The sequence below is a fragment of the Carassius gibelio genome, chromosome B6, assembly GCF_023724105.1.
Source record: "Carassius gibelio isolate Cgi1373 ecotype wild population from Czech Republic chromosome B6, carGib1.2-hapl.c, whole genome shotgun sequence".
NCBI lineage: Eukaryota > Metazoa > Chordata > Actinopteri > Cypriniformes > Cyprinidae > Carassius > Carassius gibelio.
This window is the reverse complement of record NC_068401.1, coordinates 6513102-6535914: the sequence shown is the minus strand read 5'-3', so window position 1 is coordinate 6535914 and position 22813 is coordinate 6513102. Positions and strand designations below refer to the sequence as shown.

The 22813-nt window shown below is 36.1% G+C and overlaps 1 protein-coding gene across 1 annotated transcript in view; it reads right to left on the bottom strand.

Moving 5' to 3' along the window:
• The window catches only part of ca16b (carbonic anhydrase XVI b), a 77435-nt gene extending 56079 nt beyond the window's left edge, over positions 1-21356 (bottom strand). The window contains exons 1-2 of the mRNA XM_052559897.1: positions 20784-21356; positions 3086-3172 (exon numbers count right to left, since the gene is read on the bottom strand). Of these exons, the coding sequence (XP_052415857.1) occupies positions 3086-3172; positions 20784-20871 (175 nt within the window). The 5' untranslated portion in view covers positions 20872-21356. The remainder of the gene's footprint in view (positions 1-3085; positions 3173-20783) is intronic.
• Between the last annotated feature and the right edge of the window lie 1457 nt (positions 21357-22813).

Below are 22813 nucleotides of genomic sequence, written 5' to 3'. Positions count from 1 at the left end.
AAATAACTGTTGGATCATTTTTCCAAGCAGAAACCAATCTATAGCATTGGCTAATCATTACCAGTGTCTCCTCCACATTTTTGAAGCGTATTTTTCATCTTACTGTGTATACATGCAAAGGTGTAAATCCTGAAATGGAGTTTAAATGGGCTTTTTGGGCAATCTGTAATTGTTCCCGCACCTGTCAAGCTTTGATTTGCTTTTGCTCTGAAAATGGGTTTAAAGGAGGGAAAAGGTAAATAGGTAAAGCTTGCAGAATGCTTCTGGCACCGAAATTATTGTGAGAGCATGAAAGGTTCTAGTGCATTCTGGCTCTGCTCAAAAGAAGCACAAACATGCAGAAGAAAAAAAACTTTAAAAGAAAACACTCGGCTAAGAAATGCTATTGAACTGCTTTTATGAACATCCTAAAGATGGCTTGTAGGTTAACCAATTCAATTGAGACGAAGTTAAGGAAAGCTTAACAGAGAAATGAGGCACAGATTTTGGTCCAGAAGCCTGAGAGACTTGAATGTTTCGCATTCTTTACAAATTATTATATCAGCATTAATATTTGGGTGAAAAATCTAACTTAAAAATGTACATTCGATTTAATCAGCTTCTTCTTACTTTATTTAAAATTAAATAATTACATTTTTTTTCTTCATTTTATGACATAACATTTAATTTAGAATTGTTTTTTTTGTTGAGAATTTCCTGTTTAATTTTCAATTTTAATATGGTCTCAGATATTTGAATCCCACTGTATTTTAATTAATCATGCAAATTTTATATTTAAGTAGTAAAATACAATGGTTTAAATAACATAAGATGCATTTTGTGGTCAACCCGTGACAATAAAAAACCTGAGATGGGAAGCAAAGCACCATGGTTCTTTGGTAGTGAAATATAATGTGCCGTAGTATATCAAAGTATACAATGGTAAATGTCCAAAAATAGTATTGCATTAGCATCATGTCCGAAAACCATGACAGTACCATTTGTACAGTATTTTCTCTTCTAAAGCTGACTAAAAACAACACTGGCTGCTGCAGACAGAGATCCATAAAATCTAATATTTTATTCTGTAACATTTGTAATGCTCTTTAATATAGCTCATAAAACTACTTGAAAATTGGAAACCGAAAAAGCTTTGATCCCAGAACAGTTCTGAATATCCAGACCGTTCTCTCTTTAGTCCACACAAGCACATCAGCTATTGTGGCATCAAACCATCTAGTGACACTAGCAGGGGGTTAACTTGACAGTGAACATACAACACGGTACTCTGACACAGACAAGCTGCAAAACAATGAAACTGAATCAAAAAGAGACAAAAATGACAGTTAAAGAGAATGCTGTCTGGAGAGAAAATAAATCCGTTGTAAGAGGGGGAAAAAATGTGCGAAAGACAAGCAAAATGCACAAACAAGTGCAGCAGACAGCTATTGCTTGTGAATTGAATCATAACCCCTTCATGCTGACTTAGCCTCATTAATGCTTTCAGAGAAACTGCTGGGGAACCACAGCTATACCTGAGAAACAACAACATATGTTCAAAACACTCGAAAAAAAAACATGAAAACTCATACAAGGTCTATAGAAAGTCTATCGTTTCACAGGCTACTTCACTCAGAAACCAAACCTAAAGGAAAATTGTATTTCTTATAGGTTGCTCTTTCATATTTCTGGAGTTAAGTAGTTAAGAAAAAAAATGAGCTCAGACTATTTTAGTTCATATTGAGACTTTTAGTATCTTGTAAGGTTGGTTCACAATTGAATTAATTGCCTGTTGAATTCCAATTCAGTTTCTGCAATAACAAGAATGACGCAGAATTGCAACTTGATTGTGTATGCAAGGATGTCAAATGAATTGAAAAGAACAAAATGATATGACCAGAAAAATCAAGAAATGCAAAATTTGTCAAGATGAATGTCAAGAAAATTGTTTAGAAAGTTATAAAAAAGTTTAAGTCAGAAAGTTAGTTAAAAAACTCCAACATATTTTAGTTAGTGAGATGGAAGATATGGATAGTGGAATGATTCCTCAATTCTGAATTTTGCACAACTCAGATCTTTTAGCTGCATGTGAGACTACTGTGTTTTTATTCTCATGAGAAAAATAAATTGAAACGTGGTACATTAAGAAATATCTCCATTCGCGTTTTTCTCGAACGCAAACCAGATATTGAGACATTAAAGAGATCATTTGGGGTTTTCTTTCCTAAAGGGAGATATGAAAAGCAACCATGAAAAATCTGAATCTCAGAAAACAGTATCTTTTGACATAGATCATTGGATCATGGAAAAGAAATTTGGAAAACGCTGCATCGTCTATTAGAGCACTGAAAGAGAAAGCCTCGCAGGGCTTATCGCACGACTTCACGTGGTAAATACACATATATGGCTGCCAGCAAGTCAAAAGGAAGGAGAAAGCACCATTTAAAGATCATTCCATGCTAGAGGGCTGCTGGAACCACGGGCATAAATGTTCCTCGTCCCTCTGAGCACCGACACAAGTCAGAATGCTGGCAAAGAACAAGCCGGCACTGGTCTGTCAGAGCTTCAGAGCTGATGAAGCGAACCATTCAGATGCCCAGAGGAACGAGAAAAGAAAGAAGTCTCAAATAAAAAGACAAAAGAACAGCTGGAAATACGAGGGGGGAAAGAAGAAACGGAGTTTGAAATGAGATAAGAGCAGCTGCTGTTCACGATTATTGACCGTATGTCCGCCAGAGGCCATTGATTGATTCATTTTCATAACTCTCAGTAAGTACGAAATAAGAACTCTCCAGCAACCGCGCGCGAGTTAGATGAGTTATAGATTATGCAAAAAAAAAAATCTCTCTTTGAGACAAAGCTTTCAGTATTTCCAATTGATTTTGCCCAGTGGCTGCCAAGTGGTCTTTTCCAGCTGCAAAACATGTAAACCTAACAGACCAAACCCACCCGCCGCTTTTCAAAAGGAAATACACTCATTAAATTTCCCAATAGGGTTGATTCCCCCAAAACACACAGGCTTATGCTGAGTAAACATTGTTGCTATTGCTTACTGATGCTGTGTACACATTTTCATTGCTTATTGGTCGAGGAGAGAGTGACTCACCTGAATACGCCCAATAGGGTTCCCCAGACGCCCTCCGCTCTCTTTGAGTGGCTGAACTCCCACGACGCTCTGTTTCCACACGAGAAGCTGTCGGAGATAAATCAGATGACACTATAATGACTTTCCATTAGCAGAGCAGTCAATGCAAAACATGATCAATATTGCAATATGGTCCACCTTAGAAAATCCTCTAATAAAAAATAATTATTTTAACACTTTTGCTTGAACTGTGTCTCTTGACAAAGTAATCAGAAGTAATAATAACACTAATAATAACACTCAAAAGAGTACTCAGCGGGGCTTCCGAACCTGTGAAAAACCTGCCACTTTGCTCCTCTCATTAAAACACTCACACCAGCTCAATTTCCGGTCGCAAGAATTACCAAAGTACGGCATGATTTGTAATTCTGAAAGAGTTGTGGGAGGTCATGCTTAACAAACAGAAAGTTTCTTTTGATCATCGGGCTTCTTTTACCCGCACTTGTCAAGTCTGAGCTCATGAATTGATCGACTACGAAATTGAACCAACAGAGCAGAAATAATACTTTCTACCAACAAAAAGAGTTTCTACATTTAAAATTCACATGCACGAGGGCTTGTTCAGAGCTTTGGGAAAAGTACAATTTGTCTTTTACTTCAATGAAGTGAGTGAAATGGAAAAATCGCATTTAAAATCATTTTAACCAAGGACATGTGACAACCAGAAAGTGGTTTTGTCTTCATTCTATTCAAAAGTTTGGGGGTCAGTAAGATTAAATAATAATAAATCAATAGGTATATTCAGCAAGGACACATTAAATCGACAGTTGAGATATTCACATGGTCACAAAACTAATTAAACTCTATTGTAAATATGCTGTTCTTTAAAAAAGTTATTTGTCTGTTATTTTCAACACTTACATAATTATTAATATTTAATGAATATTTTTTACACAGCATATTAGAATGTTTTCTAAAGGATCATGTGACACTGAAGAATGAAGTAATGACTGCAGAAAATTCAGCATTGCCATCACAGTAATAAATTACATTTTAAAATATATTTAATATAATATTTAATTATACATATTTACAGGAAACCTTATTTTAAAATTGTAATATTATTTAATCTATGTAAAATATATCAAATAAATGCTTGGTGGGTATTGGAGACTTTTAATTTTGTGAAATCATAATCTTGACAAATGCTTCACAATGCTTATATTATAACACTTTCTTTAAAATTTTGTAACAAAATAATTCATTATTTGTATACACACATTCAAGCATTCATGCATTAATACTAAATACATTTTAGGGCCACTGCACAGGATATGACAGTTTTAATAAGTTCAAACTGTAAAACTGATCAGCATATTAGATTTTATAACATTTGGTAATTGCAAAAAAATGGGTCTTTATTAATAACTTTCAGCTCTGCAATATTAGTTTGGTCTAATATTTGAGATCAATGAAAGATGAATGATTTTTTTGCAGACTTAAACAACTTTCCTTGCTGTATTTTCCCCAAACCATTCATCCATCTATGCCAAACTCCAATATAGGCCAGCGCTATACAGAGCTCTTTATATGGTTGACTAGTGCACCTTTATTTCGTTCTCAGCTACTGAACTCTGTAGCCGCTTCAAAGTGATTATTCGGCTCTTTGTGGCTTCTTTCATAAGTCTCCTTCTGCATGCAGGCTTTTGAGGTACAGTCTTTTCTAAGCAGTAGCTGGATAGCTGACTTTGTGACAAGATAACTGAACGAAATGTGCTCTCCGGGGCATCTAACCGACATGGAGATATAGGGATTTTTTTTTTCTTTTTTCATTTATGCCTTTGTTTAACTTGAACTTTCTCTGAATAGTCCTTGGTCTTCATTTTCAAAGCTGTCTTACAAATTCACACCCCAAGCCATGACTGCTTAACTGACAAACCGGTAGTTATTTTAACGATGCACAGGTCACTATGCCTGTTCTTTTTCACCCGAGTAAAAGCAGCTGTAACAAAAATAAATAGTTGTAAATGACAACATAATCATAAATAAAATGTAAAATGTACATCTACGCACACACACACACACACAGATATATATAAGCATATGGGTCATTCTGTATCAACTCCTTCAGAAGAAAATGGCAGCATCATTATGTTATTTTAACACAGTTACTATTAGCAAAATCTGTTGACTTTAGAAATCCTAGTTGCATTGTATGGCAATGGTGGCAGCTCAAAAATGGGAAAATTTGTGTTTTTTCCAGATTTTAAATGCCTGTAACTCATGAAATATTAAAGATACCTTAATATCCTTTTAGATTTCATTTCTTTACAAACTTTTCTTTTAGTATCTTCATTTTAAGGTCCTACTTAGTTCATTTCCAGAGATATTGGAATTCCATTGTGGCTCCATGAGTAAACTGTTAAACTCTACACATTCGCATTGGTTAAAAAACAAAGCTGATATATATATATATATATATATATATATATATATATATATATATATATATATATATATATATATATATATATATATATATAAGGTTGTTGTTTTTTGTTTAAGGAATGGCTGAGGAACAAATAAGGTCGAAACATGAAATCTTGTTTTCCTCAAAACAATGCAACCTACCTGTACGAGTTACATACAATATAATTGTTAAATACAATAAATATGTTTGCATGCCTATTACTCAAGAAGTATTAAATATATCTTGACATCCTTCAAAATTCTAGTTCTTGACAAGCCTTTCTTCTCCAGTCTTCATTTTTAAGGCCCTATATGGTTCACTCTCAAAAATATCAGAATCTCAATGCGGTTCCAGTCCACATAGTTGAATTTTACTCATTTTCTAAGGTCGAATACCAAAAGTGGTCATCTGTGCCTTTAATCGTGTACAGGTTCCTATAAGTTCAAAGTTGATCATGTAATTCAATGAATTATGGAAAATGCAAGAAGAATGATATGTAACATACTGTAAAGAACTAAAATGTAATATACACATTTTGACTTCTTAAGATGAAACATGGTGAGAGTTCACTGTACCAGGGACTGCTGGGGATCACGGGATGGGATCAAAAGTATTGAAGTGCACACTTCCAGGAGTGCATCAGAAAAATGCGTGCTGGGGTGTGTAGGATAGGATTTCTCCTCCAGACAAATGAATATTTCAAGCAGCAGTACCCTAAAGTACAAGTTTTTTCAACTGTGTCTGTTATACCCTGTTATTCTCCCTTTGGCTTTGTAAAGACCCTGCTTATCTTGCTCTGTGTTTCAAAGCTTCCTGCTGAGAGACCCCTGTGTCTATTCAAGACAATTAGAGAGACTCTCAACAATACTTTTCATACTCTGCTTTAGAGAGCTGTGTCATCTTTGTTAAATAAGTGTTAATTTATTTTTCTTTTTTTAAATGGTAGTCTATGGCAGTCTTTTAAATGGTAGTCTATATTCCCATTAAAAAAAAAAGTGTTCACCAATGATTTAACATCCTGAGACATCTTTGCTTTGTAATTTGACACATTTTTTTTACCTGTCATCTAGAAATTTGGCACCAAGGTGAGCAAATGATAAAATGTTCATTTTCAAGTGAACTACAGCTTTATCAAACCATTCCCTGATGATCACGTGCACACAAGTTGTGAGCACTTAAACAAAGCACCTTGTCAGGCAGTCATCAGTTCTCAAACCCGAAGTGCAATTCCTCATTTTATCTCACTTCAGAGTGTCTTAAAGTGACCCAATCTCCAGGGGTGCAGACACCCTGGTGCTGCTACTCTTGCATAAACAGATTTTCCAAGCCTTCGCTGCGCTCTTGCCCTCACTTGCATCATTACTTTGGAGATTAATTAGTGGCTGCACTAAGTCGATTCCTTCCAATGCAGCAATTACGTCCACTCTCATTGGTTAGTAAGCAATTAGAACTGCTCTCATTGGTTAGCGACCTGTCTGGGTCTGTTTATTGTTTAATCCCTGATGGACAGCAACAGACTTCGTAGAGCGTTGTACTAACATGGCAGACAATTAGCATCTGTGAAAGCCATCAGAAAGTATTCAAAGGTTATGAATGGGGTTCACTAACCTGTAATGATTTTCCTATAGCTCGTTTCAAAGGGTAAACATTAGGTTCCGACCTAAAATAAAGGACTTGATCTCTTAGTGCTTACGCAAGGCTTGTTTGAAGTCTTCTGAAGTCTTCTCCCTTGGGTTTTTAAAACAGCAACGCCACATCAGCAAACCAGTCCTCTGGGGGAATATGTTTGCATGTCTGCCGTTTGACGCGGTAAGAAGATCACAAATAAAGTAAATGAAGGATGGCTTGCTAAAGGTGAGCTCTGTGTGTGTGTGTGTGTGTGCCTGTAGCCTGCTTTTAGTTATGAGGCAGGAGGGATACAAGAGACAGGCAATATGTGCACTGGCAGATTGTGATGCCAGGTGCATTTACGCAGTTCAGTGCAGCTAAACATGACATTAAAGAGGAAATGCTGCCTCTGAACTCAAAACATCAACATAACGGGTAACTTGGGCAACCTACACACGGGTAAACATATACACGCAAGGACACGCATGTGTTAGCAGATGCTAAGTGTCATCTAACACACAATAAAACAACTGTTACATTTACCATCTTGAACAATGCAATCAGGGTTTAAGATTAACACTCGCCAAGCGCCAAATGCAAGTAAAAATTGACATTGGCGAATATATATAACAGTGTCAGTCTACGATTTTTTGTGAAACTTAGATGCATCTCGAATTCTTTTATGTTTGCCAAGCAAAAATCTGAAAAATAACAGAACACTTCTTTTCTACAAGATGCATAATTTGAGAAATTAGCTATATATGCGTTACAAAGACTGTAATTAGTATTTTTTCAGGGTTTTGTGATGCATATAGTATTCAAAAGAATAGTATTTATTTGAATTTGAAAGAAAGAAAAAGAAAATCCGCAAAATGTCTGTTCCCAAATTGTGAACAGTAGCATGCATTTTGAACAGCAGGGTGTATAATAGTGTACTAATAAAAAAGTTAAAAATAACGGTGAACCACTAATAATCTACTGACGAACCTGACAGGGCATACAGAATTTATCTGTGAAACTAAATATCCTCATTATAGAGGACAAAATCAATTAAAATAATAAATCAAAACTAATACTGCAGTTAGTTTTGGTAATTTGTGCCACAAACCACAAATAAACATATCAATATAAAGCTACTGTCACCATGCTCACATAAGCTTCTCAGCGGACTTCTCAGCATAATACATAAACAACCCATACTCCCACTAGGCGTGCTGAAAATAGACTGCCACACTTTAACATGAGAACTCAGAGGTTTAATTAAGCCGAAACACCCACTATGGCCCTTTTTGACAAATAAACATGGTTGAAGTGAAGACACGCTAAAATGTAGATGGTGTCGCGACACGGTTCTCATCCACCATAATGTTTTGTGATGGCTAAGTGATAATTCATCTCAAGAATTTTTTCATCAAGCTGCGCAGTTTTGAATAGCTAATGCTATAATAACTAGAGCAAAACATGCAACCATCACCACACCCAAATGGAATAAAACCGTTCACATGAATTTGCATCAAACACAGAGACGTAGGGGTTTGTTCATCATTGCTGATCAAATTCAGTTTTGCACTCACTTGTATAATACAAAAATGAGTTCTGTCATTTGTTCATAAGTTTATAATTACAAAGCAGGCTGTATAATTGGTGTGTTTTAAAGGAATAAGTTACTCATCCTTAGGTCATCCCAGATGAGTTTGTTTCTTCATCAACAGGTTTGGATCTTAGGAAGTGAAAAGTTGTGTGTTTACAAGAAACAAATGCATCATAAAAGCATTTGTAACTTTTGGCCAAAATACCAGTCAATAATGCATAATGACACTTATTGTTTTTGATACAGTAGTAAGCAGTGCTTGTCACGGTACCAAAATTTCAGTATTCGGTACCGATACCAGTGAAAATCCACGGTTCTCGGTACCAAAGCAAAACACAAAAATATTCTAATTAAAAAAAAGAAAAAACACTTTTTATCACTTAAAATAAAACCAATGCCATTTTTATACTTATTTACAATTATGTTTAAAAAAATATATATATATTTTTATAAATTTGTCTTAATTAATGAAATGTAAACATTTTCTTTTTTTGATAAATAAAGGGGATTTTCTATTAAAATTTAAACATGGAAGAAATATTGTGTGATTTCTTTTATTTAAAAAATAAAACAGTAGTAGCAGTATCACATACATTCTACTAAATAATAGTAATATTTCTAGCACAATGCCTTTATGTAAAAATGTCTTTATGTCTTTTATTTTGACAGGCTACTTTTATTTTGTCAAAAAAAAAAAAAAAATTATATATATATATATATGCATGCACGAATAGGCAAAGAGTAAATAAACAAAAGTGGGCCGAGTTTCAGTGTCCAGGCACATCCTAATTCAACATGCAGGTCACAGCAGGTGAGTCTATCATCTGCACTACTCAACTTCCTTAACAATACCTCTCTTTGTCGACCTTTACTGAAAGCTCTAAATCCATGGCACAAACATCCTTAAATGGCACAGCGGACATTTACACTGTGTTCCAAAGCAAGTCCTCAAAGGGCAAACATGGCACGCACAGACCTAGAAGCGGAAAAGGTCAGGAAAGCATAATGGATGCACAGCTCCTCCCTCCTACCTAAAGCACCTGACGTGCATGGAGATATAAACGCTAGCGATAAACCTCAGTCGGTGGTTTGGTTAGTGCAGACACTCCTTTGATAAATGATTCGGCATGTGAGTGATTTTTCTTTGTGTCCACAAAGAAATATAATCTACTTTCATTACAGAGGCTTTTCAAAAGAAGAATCGAGAGCCGACCATGAAGCTCTCTTGAGTTATATTTAACTGGGCCTCTGCCTCCTGCTCTGGCTTCATAATCTATTTTTGCGGTTAGTGTTTACATTTGCCTGTTGACCCAGTGGAGATTGTCTAAAAAAAAGATGTCAGGTTAAAGAGCTGACCCGAGATTATGTGTCATTGTGTGAGAAACCAGCTTAAAACTGTGAAATGGAAAGATCCTTAAAAGGAACTCTAATGGAAAGATCCTAATTACTAAACTGTGGATGACAGCTTTGTATGGCAATAGTGGAGCGTATAAGTTGCATCAGCGACATCTGCACTCTGCATATTTCTTATAATTAGACTACTCTGTTCCTATCACTAAACACTGTCATTATTAAACAAAGGAACACTAAAAACTAGGTTTTAGAAGAAAGTAACAGTAAAGTGGTGCTTGCACAAGCAAAACTTTGCCACAGTGTCTGAGAACTTTACTCTGTTTGCTAAGCAATTGCGAAGATTCTTTCTAAAGTGTTGCTAGGTGTTCAGACTGATTGCTAGATGTTGGCTTATTGCTTCTAAATCAAAAGAGTCCACTCCAAATGATATTGCACATGATATTGTGGTCCCTAGTGGGTCTTGTCTGCCAGACAAAAAAAAATCTCTATAAATGTAAAAGAGTGAAAAACAGTAAAAACATCTTAGAATGAGAAGAATAGAGTAAATATGCAAAGTAAATGCAAATACAAAATTCTGTGAGATTTCTATGAGAGGTTCTATTGCTAGGCAGTTTCTGAAATTCTCTGACTGATTACAAAGTTCTAAGAGAAAAAAGTTTACAGTATGCCAACCCATTGGAAGTTAGAGGTTTCCAGGTTATTATGACTGGTTGCTTGGTTGTTGCTAAGGTGTTGCTAGGTGGTCGCTTTATAATCACCCCTATTCAAAAGAGCTTTTTTTTTTGCGAGCAGTGAAAGTGAAAGACATACTGAAAACATTATTGAAATATATATGCAAGTCTATAGGAGTGTTTCACTTGTTTGTTTGTCAGCAAGATGAAAAACAAAAATCTGATCACTTATGAATAAAATAATAGCAGATCTGTTCTCAAAAAAAAAAAAAGTTAGTTAATTTGAGTTGCCAAGTAGCAACATAAAACAGTGAAGAGGGGGAATGGCTTCCTCTGCCTCAGCATTTACAGAGATGGCCCTATCGCAACTTAATCACTAACTTCTCACATGTAAGCAGTAAACATTTATCCTCATTCATTCAATCAATGAGGATAAATCAATGTCCAAAAGGAAGAACAGTTCCTATCTATAGTATTAAAGCAAAAGGCAGGGGACAAGGTGGACCCCCACCATGTGTCCGGAGTCAAAGCAAGCCATCCCACATTGTGTTTGCAAAGCACTAACATCCTGGCTTTATCCTGTATTTGTGGAACAAGTGATGGCCTATTGTCTCATTGTTTAATAAGAAGACTCACCTATTTTAAACAGCAATACAGTACGACTTCCTGCATGGAAAAGCCAACTGTTAAACAGCCACTGTGGACCGAGAAGGCTCTGTTTTATAAAGTCTTCCATTGGGTTCCGCTGGAGTATTACGTGATCATTCATGAATAAAATGAAAATGGCAAAGTAGACTGCATAATGTAAAATTCCATTGAGGCTATTAAGAGCAGAGAATGCCTTAACATCTACCCGGTGTGAGAGATAATTACGGTGTAATTAAGATCCCTATAGACGGAGTCTTTTAGACCAGTAGCCATCACTAAAGCTGCCAAAGCTAACACTAAGGACTTACCAGCTATAGTAGCTGAACGCTCTGCTGACTGAGTCTATCAAAAGCTTGGGCAAATCCATTAGCTGGATTAATCATATGTTATAGGTTTGAGGAAAGGGCAAACACATTTTCGCTATTAATTATCAAGCAATTGAATGAGAGTGTAAAAACCTTTAGAAGGACAATCATAATCATAGAACCATAAAAGGTCGGAAAATCTACTGATCCCGGGTTTTAATCTAAACGAACTGTATTCTGAGTTCAGAAGGTTACTTTGAAACATCTGAGATATTCATAAGAAAAGAAATCACTTTAGACCCTTCCCATTCAAAAAAAGAAAATTCTGTCATTTACTCACCATCAAGTAGTTCCAAACCTGTGTGAATTTCTTTCTTCGGCTGAACACTAAAGAAGATATTTTGAAGAACGAAGGCACCCAAACAGGTTACATTTGATTTTTCTTCCCATACTATGGAAGTAAATGGGCACCAACAACTGTTTGGGTATCCACATTTGTCAAAATATTTTATTTTGTGAGAAAATTCTGAGTAAATGGTGACAGAATTATTTATTTATTTTTTGGGAGGGAGGGAGTGAACTATTCTTTCAATAAAGTACTGTACACTACAAGCCTCTCTATCGCACTCTTGATTGAAACATACAATTTTAGGTTCTTTACAGAGATGATATAATACACGCAAAGACAAAATTAGGTAAACCTGAAATATGAAAAAATAGATCCTGAGTGGTCAATCAATAAATCAATATTAAAATGATCAAAACAAAGACCTAGTGGTTAGCATACATGTTTGACATCTTGAGCTATGGTGTTCAGATGGGAACAAGGGTTTGAGTAAGACTCCCATCATTTTCTCATTCTTTCCCTTTTCCATAAATAAATAAAATCACAAAAATGAAGAAACAATTTAAGCTTCACTCTGAGGAAACACGTGAAGTATTTTGTTTGTTCTGCCATATTAAACTTATTCATTGTGGCTTGTTGCTTTCGCAAAACAAAAACTGTCAACATGATGCTTGTTGAGACTGAATGTGTGTTTATCCCCTTAGAGGAGCTGCAATCTTATAATTTGCATTCTGAAGTCTCCAAATCAAAATTAAAGGCTACCCAACAAGCGGCTCTTAAATCTCATGATGTGCCTGATCTAAATAATCACTAAGTATAAAAAAAAAAGAAACTAAGGGTGGCCTGCAAAACTATTGTAAGATTAGTAGTTTTAAATAGACAATGGCACGTTCTTAACTATAATTTTATATACGCAAAGTGTGTGTGTGTGTGTGTATGTGTGTGTGTGTGTGTGTGTGTGTGTGTGTGTGTGCATGTGTGTGTGTGTGTGTGTGTGTGTGTGTTCACATGTCCATCCACCTCAGCAGCACTATCTGTTGTACATCTGAGAGAAGGAAATTACCAGTTCTCTGAACATTTTGAATGGACTTGCAACAAGTCGAGGAGTGCGATAACTCTCTCGTACTTCTATATCTCAACAGTATTAAGGTCAGGAAAGAGAGTGAGTGAGAAAAAAAAAAAGAAGGACGACGTGACTGTGTGAGAGAGAGAGAGCGAGAAAAATATCCACTCCAAGGCTTCAGAAGCTGTCAGGCTATTAAGGGCACAAATCAATCATTATATTAAGATAATATAACCTCTCTCTTAAAATAACGTATAATTAGCAAAATCATTTTTGAGAGGCTACATGAACTGACATCCAATTACTGCCATCAGATTGTTATCTCTGGATATTTCAGGGCTTATAAAACATAGCTATTAACTCATAGCACCGTATATTGTTTTAATATGTCGGCACGGAATTGAATATACATGTAATTAGATCCTATACAAGTATCAAACACATAAAAGATACATCGGAGAGCGCCTTTCAGCTAAGCAGCACGCTCATGTGATACAGTATCATCAAAGGCGCCTGTGAACCAGCAGAACCAAACAGTCTTTCATTCGAAACATCCTAAGCCTTTTTAACGTGGTTCACAGTGTCATTGGTGTGGGTGATTGGACAGTGGGCTTGGAATCGATATGAGGATGCGGCAGGTCAAGGCCCTTCATCAACCACACAGGAGATCCAAAGCGCAGCATGTGGCAATTGGAAACATATGATAAAAGACTCATAGAGAGCTTGTGGCTAAAGAATCTCCGACCCGATCCCTGGCCTCAAGTTATGTGCTGCTGCACCTCAATAAAAATGTAAATACCTTGTCTGCTCTGGGCAACTTCTCACTCAGCTGCTAAAGAAGTCAAGACAAAGTCTCAAATAGGGAGGGGGTTACAAAACCGCTCATTCCCTCTTCTTTTAAAGCACTAATTAAAATAAAATTGGCAAATACTGCTGTGGATAACAGAATACAGAAGATACTTCATGAGAAAATGCTGGACATCTTCAAAACCGAAATACCGTCTGCAATCATTAAGCACTGGACGATTCTGGTTTTTAGAAAATGAGACTGAAGAACTCGCCGCCATGATCCTAACGTGTTTTTTTAAGTGTTGCTATACCATTGCTAAGGGCTCCTGGGTGGTTGCTAGGTGGCCACTTATTAGTAAAACTAAAAAGAGCTAGCTGCAGGTCTCTAAGATATTCTGGTCACTAGAGTCCCTCTTTCAGTGCAAATTGAAGGGATTTTAGGATTCAGGAGGTGAAATTAGTCTAATAGCTTATAAATGTGATCACACATAATTAATTAGCAATTCAACTACATACACAATTCGAGTATCTTTCAATGGTGCAGAACAAGTTATGTTCATATTTTGGGGTCTATAAGATTTTTTTTAAATGTTTTTGAAAGTCTCTTATTCCTCCCATGGCTGTAATTTTTTCAGTCTTTTCTGTCACTTTTGAACAATTTAATGCATTCTTGTTGAATAGAGGTATTCATTTCTGAAGTAGAAGTATAAATATTTTCTGAAAAATAAATTGATAAATAACAATATTTTTTTTTTAATAAAATAAATTAATTAGAGATGTTTTTGATTACTAAAATTTACTGAAACCATTCAAGTCCAGAAAATTAAAGGAAAACTAAGTAGATAGTTATTAGTGCCGTCAAACTATTAATCGCGATTAATCGCATCCAAATAAAAGTTTTTGTTTGCATAATATGTGTGTGTGCACTGTGTATATTTATTATGTATATAAACTCATGAATATGCATGCATTATTTTTATATATTAAATACTTATTTATAATATAAATTATATGAATATAAATATAGACATGTAACTACATGTAAATATTTTCAAAATATATAATGTAAATGTATTTATATATACATAATAAATATACACAGAACACACTCATATATTATGCAAAAAAAAACTTTTATGTTGTACATGATTAATCGCGATTATTCGTTTAACGGCACTAATAATTATCTACTTTGCTGCAAAAATGTATATTGTCCATTCCTACAAGTAAGCTGAATATATCACGTAGACATTTTTAAATTGTTTGGATTTTCATGTCAGATGTTATGGTAATGATCAAATAGAAATAAATGACAAAAATCACTATGCAAAATAAGGCCTGAGATGGGAGGAGGAGAGACGTCCCTCCAGAATCTTCTCCGAGCTGACAACATACTGCTGACAAAGCAGAAGCAAGCACACACACGTCTCAGAATAAGTCACAACAGGATAAAGAACTAGAGCCCGACCGATATGGATTTTTGGGGGCCGATGCCGATGCCGATATTAACTCGAAAAGAGCCGATTTATAAGCCGATATTTTGATTTTGAAAATAAACTGGATATTAGACCCATTTCCTATATACTGCACTTACACAACATTCAATAGCAAAATATCTGCCTGTTCTATGTATGTGGGCTGTATAAACCATTTTCCAGAAGAGATTATGTAAAAAAAAAAAGCCTTAGATTACAGTCTCAATGACTAAACAATTGCACATCAAAAGTATATATATTTTTAATGGTCAAAAAAACACTTTTACTTTCTTCCAGTTGAAGCTGGTTTTAACAGTCTGTGTGTGTTCTGTAAATAAATTATAATACTAAAGTTAAAGTATTTGCAGAAGTAGTCCCACACTTTGCTGCTACAGCATTCACCTTTTTCAGGTATCTGTAGGCCAGAAAGAGACAGAGAAAGAATAAGCATGTGTATTAATAATATCACCATGTATCATTACTCGTGTCATCATTAGAATTAGAATTATAATAAACAGGGATCTCCTACATAGGCAAAAATGAGAAATATATATTTTTTTTATTTGTCAACCAATAGGTATTACCTATTACCTACTTCTATTTAACAATATTACAACATTTTCCTGTTATGTCTTTAAAGCTGCTTTGAAACAATCTGTAAAAAATAAAAATAAATAAAAAAAAGCGCTTGTTCAGCTCACATTTATTTACATGTCCCCTCTGGTTAATCATTTCTGACCCACCTACTCGAAGTTGAATGGTTAACGTTAGTGTCATGAACACACCGCTGTCAATTTTGAGAAGAACCACCTTCAATCAAGTTAATAGCAAGCATTTAAGGGGCCTGCTAAAAAGGAAGCTATATTAGCGTTAGAATAACATAAGGCTGTAAATATCGAATATTTTAGTAATCGGGTCTATGATAGGCTTTTGTACATTCTGCTGAACAACAGCCTTTAACTGGACTTTTATTTTGACGGGTTGGCGTACATTTACAGTTCTGTGTATGTGATGTGGCGCTGTTTTTACTTAAATCAAACGGTCAAATGCTCATGAAGTGACTGTCAGAGCAGTTCTGGGGATGTTGTTCATGTGTTCACGTGATTATTTAGTGAGACAGCGGACGCTGAATTCACCGCGAGCTTAATGCGCGCTTACGTGTGTTTAATGAATGAAGAGGCGCTTCTGCGCCATTCATTAACAGAGACGCGCAGAACATGCAGGATTCATATTTAAAAATACTATTCCGGCTTAATACTTACAGATATTCGTCCATATCGTGATTTGATGTAAGTGCAATGACCTATTTTTAATGAATTCATTCAATAACATAACAGCTGTTGTTTTTCGAGGCACGCTGTACATAACTTCTAGTCATTGCCCCCCTGCCACAGTTACCCGGTCATTATGTGGGAAACACTGCAGATATATTTAGAATAAGTTAAACGATAACGTTATAGTTTGACATCTTATTAACGTTCGCACTCTTCCACTGATAAACATGGTATTAGCTTCGTGGCTAATCTAATATAGCAATGCATTAGTGGCTGTAAGTGATGTTACAGAATATTTATAAGTGATAATGATAGGACCGTTAGCTAGAACTACCACATCATTGTATATACAGTGTATGAACTAAATCATTTCACATGAAGAACGACAGACTCACCGTCAAAACAGAAAAAAAATCTCCGTGGCTGGCTTGGCTTATCGCTTTCTTCGCTAGTGAATTTCTGGCGCTGTTGTCAACTCTGGAGCTGCAGAGCTCCCTCTGGTGGGTAAACTATGCAACACTCATAACATGAGTAAAGCATGAGACTCCGTTTCTCATGTTCCATCGGCCATTATAAACGCCGATGCCGATTTAAATGCAATAAGCTCATATCGGCCGATAATATCGGCCGGCCGATATATCGGTCGGGCTCTATAAAGAACCATTCCATATTCTCATCTTGAGACATCTCGTCAAATCATCACTGCTTCATAATCGAAATACAAACAGTTGGGGCGAAACGCCAGCATTTTATTTGCCTAACAAGCCATATCGGAGTCTAAAATGCGTGTTACAACTCACAACAGGAGTGATCTTCCAGGGAGCTAAAACTTTAAATCACTCTATTAAAGCACTTGCCCACAGTCAAACTCCAATCCCGTTTAAAAAAAGACTGTAAAATGCACGCTAAAGCAAGCCATTGACATATGTAAAAGTCACACCCATCTGTGGATATGAAATATGGTTCTGGATCACTGCTTCCCATTATTTTTAATGCTTCCTGCGTATTGATTTTTTACTCTCTGCTTTCAATTAAACGCTTTACAGGCTCTTTGTATGCAGGTCAGGATTTTGGTGATGGGTGGATAAGAATGGCAGAGGAGTAGAGGGCTTCCTTTTTTATTTTATTGTGCTGACTGTCTTTCAATCACACAGGAAAGGACTCCTCATTAGGGGAAGCGAGAGTGAGGCAACAGAGACTTAAGAGCAAGGTAGAGCATTAAAAATACAGTGTCTTTTGACAGGAGGCCCTTGATGGATACCGGTGTCAAGCAGAAGCTTCATGTGGTGTCGGCCAGAGGAGATGATAGACGCTCCCCACAGGGTTGGGAGATCTTTGACCGTCTTTTGAAACCACGAAAGAACACACAAATGAAAAGTTTAAACTACGCATCTGATATAAGTTTAAAGACATCTTCAAATGCACCGGAGCAGGTAGTAGCTCGAGGGTGCGCATTAAATTTTACACAAAATCTGCTCGGATTGAACTGGGGGCTTGTGATTGACTGTGGACATGTCCAGTAATACTGTGAAATATTGTTATCTTTTAAAATAATTGTTTTCTATTTGAACATATTTTGAAATGTAATTTATCCCTGTGATGCAAAGTTGGATTTTCAAGATCTTTACTCCAGCCTTCAGTGCCACATGATGCTTCAGAAATCATTTTAATATCCTGATTTGCTGCTTAAATATGACTGGAGATCTATTATTAGTACTGGTTATTATTATCAAAATTAAAAAAAAAATGAGGAAAGCATGATACATTTTTTCACAATTTACTGATGAGTAGAAAGTTTAAAAAACATTTATTTGAAATAAACTGAAATATAAATGTTTTGTCTTTATAGTCACTTTTGATCCATTGAATGCATGCTTTATCTTACATAACCCAAACTATTTGAATGGTAGTGTATGACAAAAATATTAGAAACGTCTTTAAAAACTTAAAAACTAAAAATCAATCGTTTGTCCAGGAATTTATGTTTTAATCTGACATACCGGTATATATTTGGTCTCCACAACGTAAGCAAAATCTGAGCCACACAAACAATATATAATTCAAATTCCGAAAGAAACAAAAAGAATAATCGGAAGTCCCAGCCCACCCTGAACCAAATAACAAAGTGCCCTTTCATTTCTGAGAGGACATCAGTCTTGGGTCAGAAAGTTTTAATATCGAACGCCAATGCCTAGTGGCCAGCTTGGCTTCAATAAGAATAAAACATCTGTTCTGATTTTGATGTCATATGTAACATCTCCCCATAAACCATTACGCAAGCTGATGTAACAGCCTGTTACCATTATTAGAAGTTAACCATTGCCCTGCATAAAGACCATCTCAACTCATTGCCAGCTTTATGATACCACTAATAGAAATACAGAGACGAGATCTGTGACAGTGTACAAAAGCACAGTCAAATAAAAGCTAATGAGGGCTGGGACAGGAAAAGGAAACACTGATTTGCAATGTCCGCCATGTTCCGTTCATCCGCTCAGGCTTTTATCTATGAGTAATACTGGCCCGACACGTTTCCAAGCTTATATTTCTATTAATTTCAGTGCCGCCTCGGCAGTGGCGAAAAGGTCTGGTTTGTTCAATTTGTTATCATGTTCCACATTTCCAGCCAGACTTATTGCTTGGATTTTTTTTTTTAACCATGCTCATTAAGCTCACATGATGTCAAGAGTGTCCATGAGCCACAGTCAAAAAGGGAAATTTGAAATATGTGAAGCTTAAAACAACTGCTATATCTTGGCTGTAACTGCTGACATGATTCCTAATGATTCTGTACAATGGTAATGTGATGATAATGATAATGATCGTGCACAACAATTAAAATCATATTACCAAATCACAAGACCAGACATGGTTAGGAATGAGAATATAAGAACATATTATTGGGCACCAAATGTGACACCAGTCAACCACTTATAAGAACATTCAACAGTCCACTTTAATGTCTATTGTGGGTATGGTCTTAGTTAGGAAAACCCGCGGTAATTAAGCAAGATTTACACTAAATATGTCAGTTGTGTTTGATCAAAGGGTCCATAAGATGGTTTAGCTGGTCTTCCCATCTGGTCAAGATGCTCTTTTGGCTGGTATTTTTCAGATGGTCAAGCTGACAGCTAAATCCCAGCTTGGCCAGGTTGAGAGACCAGCTTAAACCATGTAAGACCAACAAACCAACTTATGCTGGTTTAAGCTGCTTTTTGTCATCACTCTTATAAAATATCCAACCAATGAAAATTAAGAACTTAAGGGCAACAAATCAACTGAATATAATTTAAGCCAGCAATTAAACTAAAGTAAAATCTAAGTGGTACAACATTTCAAATCGCAGAAATTACTGTGACAGGACGGAAAATAAAGATGCTTTTGTAATGGTGAAAACCTTTTACAGTACATCAGCTCACAAGCTGAATGAACATATTTTTTCTTCTACAATTTAGATTAATTTCATAATAAGAGAAGCATTTCTGAATGTGAATCTTGCAGCCTGATACAAGGAAGCCATAAATTAAAAAGTAAAAATGTAATTAAATTCAATTAAAAAAAATACAAATTATAGAATAAGTGCTTTTTATTTATAAATGACGTTTAACATTCACATTTTTCCTGTACAAAACAATTATAGATAAATACAATAAAATGCAATAAAAATAAAATAATAAATTGTTATATAAAATAAAATCAATACAAATAATTACATTAAAAAATACATTAAATAATAATAAATACTTCCTCATTGAAATTAAAATCTACAAGTTTCTGGATACCCTCCACATAGCTCGGATGACATCACCTCGGGAACAATCAAGTCCGTGAGACCATCCGAGCTCTGCTTTTACTTCTGTCACAGCAGGACAGAGGACTGCGAAACTGACCTTCATGAATCATATGCACGGTTTAAATTCTGAATTATAGCATCTACAGTTAAGATCCTTTTGCTTTGCAAGGCACATATTTGCCTTTAATATACACGATCACTCTTAATGCCTTTTGATCTGTGATGCTGATCGACACGAAAACACCTGCTTATTCAACACAACTTTTTGCAGAGAAATATCCCAAACAATCACAGTTGATATCCTAAAATATTAAGCACAAAGGCCTGTCTTACCGGGATGACAGATGATGGGTTGGATGAGAAGGGCTGATAAAGTCAAACACAACATCCTCACACGACACGATCCTCGCTGTCTCCACATGTCCAAATGCGCAATTAGAGCAACACGGAATGGCGGATCAAATCGAGCGTCAATGAAGGAAACACGCTCACTTAACTAACCAAAAGAATTAACGTTACAAGTGATCGAGGCGATTTTAATGACCGGCGACAAACCTTGAGCCTGTTTCGTGGGACATTTCGGACAGCCCACAATCCGCGCACACTTCTGCTTTTTGTGGCGTCCTTTACATGCTCTTTACATTCTCAAGTTAATCCCAACCGGACGCACTTTGAGACGCTCGCGCTCGTTCAGTTCTTCTTCTGTACAGCGGCTCGCGCACACGCGCATCTACAAAGTAAGTCGCTTCGATGACATTCGGCGCGGTCCGCTTCTCTATCCAGGAAGTTGTGCATATGAGCGTTTCGTGTTTTGCCAGTGGAATTAGTTGAGAAATCAAAGCCCTGCCCTCTGGATCCTAGCGCCGGGGGCTGTGATTCTGCACGCCTGCTGAGGAAAGACGAGGATTGGCTACTGGAGAACTGTGGCACAAGACTGTTTTAATAGCGTGTCTTTCTAAAGCAGTTAGTTCCGCTCCTGAAATCTGATTGGTCAAAGCGGCGTTCCAAACATGTATATTAAGTAGAGTCGATGACGTGTCGCTTTTTGTCCGGAATATTAGTTAATTTAAAATACACCTTTTCTATAAAGGAAATTACGTATTTTTGCTATTGTTTGCGAGGTTTAACGTAATATATATATATATATATATATATATATATATATATATATATATATATATATATATATATAGATAGATAGATAGATAGATAGATAGATAGATAGATAGATAGATAGATAGATAGATAGATAGTCTGGAGCTGGAGCCGTAATTTTAGAACGTCATGCTCACGCCACTCATATGCTGTTTAAGACCAGCTTTCAGTCTTTGTCACCACAACCTGCATCCCATTTCAGTGCAACAACACTCCTGCTAGTGTGATATTGTTTAATTACACGCTATTATACTGTTGGGACAGCTCTTTATTTGTATACTGCAAACTAAAGACAAAATATACATCAATTATATATCTTATTAAGCTATGTGTGTTTCCACCTAATTTGATAAACCAAATGATTTTGGGAAATCCTTTCATATCATGCCACCATCAGCAGAACTCAATAGGCATTGCATTGTCATTCAGCCCTCACTCTTCACTGGAAGACGGGAGAGTCAAAATTACCCTGCAATGTTGACAGAGGGTTTACACAGCATATTCTGTGCTTCTCAGATTTCAGCAGTGCTCAAATTTCCCACTTGCCAACAGTTCAGTTAAAACAATGTATAACTATATTCAGTTTTCCTGTCAGAAAAGCCATAGTTTCTATCCCTTCTTCACATTCTGTCCTCAGACACTGTCGCTCTCCAAGGTGCTGAAAGTTTGCCAAGCTGTCATGCATTATCCATGGTGCTGATGACTCCCATTTCATGACAGTGTCACTTATTAAGAAACTTTATGCACTCTTGTAAATCACTGTGCAATTGTTACTTTAAAGATATATTTTTAGTTCGGCAGTCAGTTAGAGGAATAGTTCATCCAAAAATTTCAGGTTGCTTAAAATTTACTAACACTTAGGCCATCCAAGATATAGATGAGTTTGTTTCCTCATCTGAAGGAATTTAAAGACATTTAGCATTACATCACATGGATGTTGAGGGCCACAGCTCTGCACAGTTTAGCTACATCCCTAATGAAACTCACCTGATATACTGTAGTTAATCAAGGTCTTTAGGATCACTAGAAACTTCCAAGCAGGTGTGATTTGGAGCTAGTTGGAGCTAAACTCTGCTGAGCTGTGGCCCTCCAGGAATTGAGTTTGAGACCGCTGCTCTAGAGTGAATGGGTGCCATCGGAATAAAAGCCTTAACAGCTGACAAATTCATTACAATAATCTACAAGTAATCCACATGAGTCTATTCTTT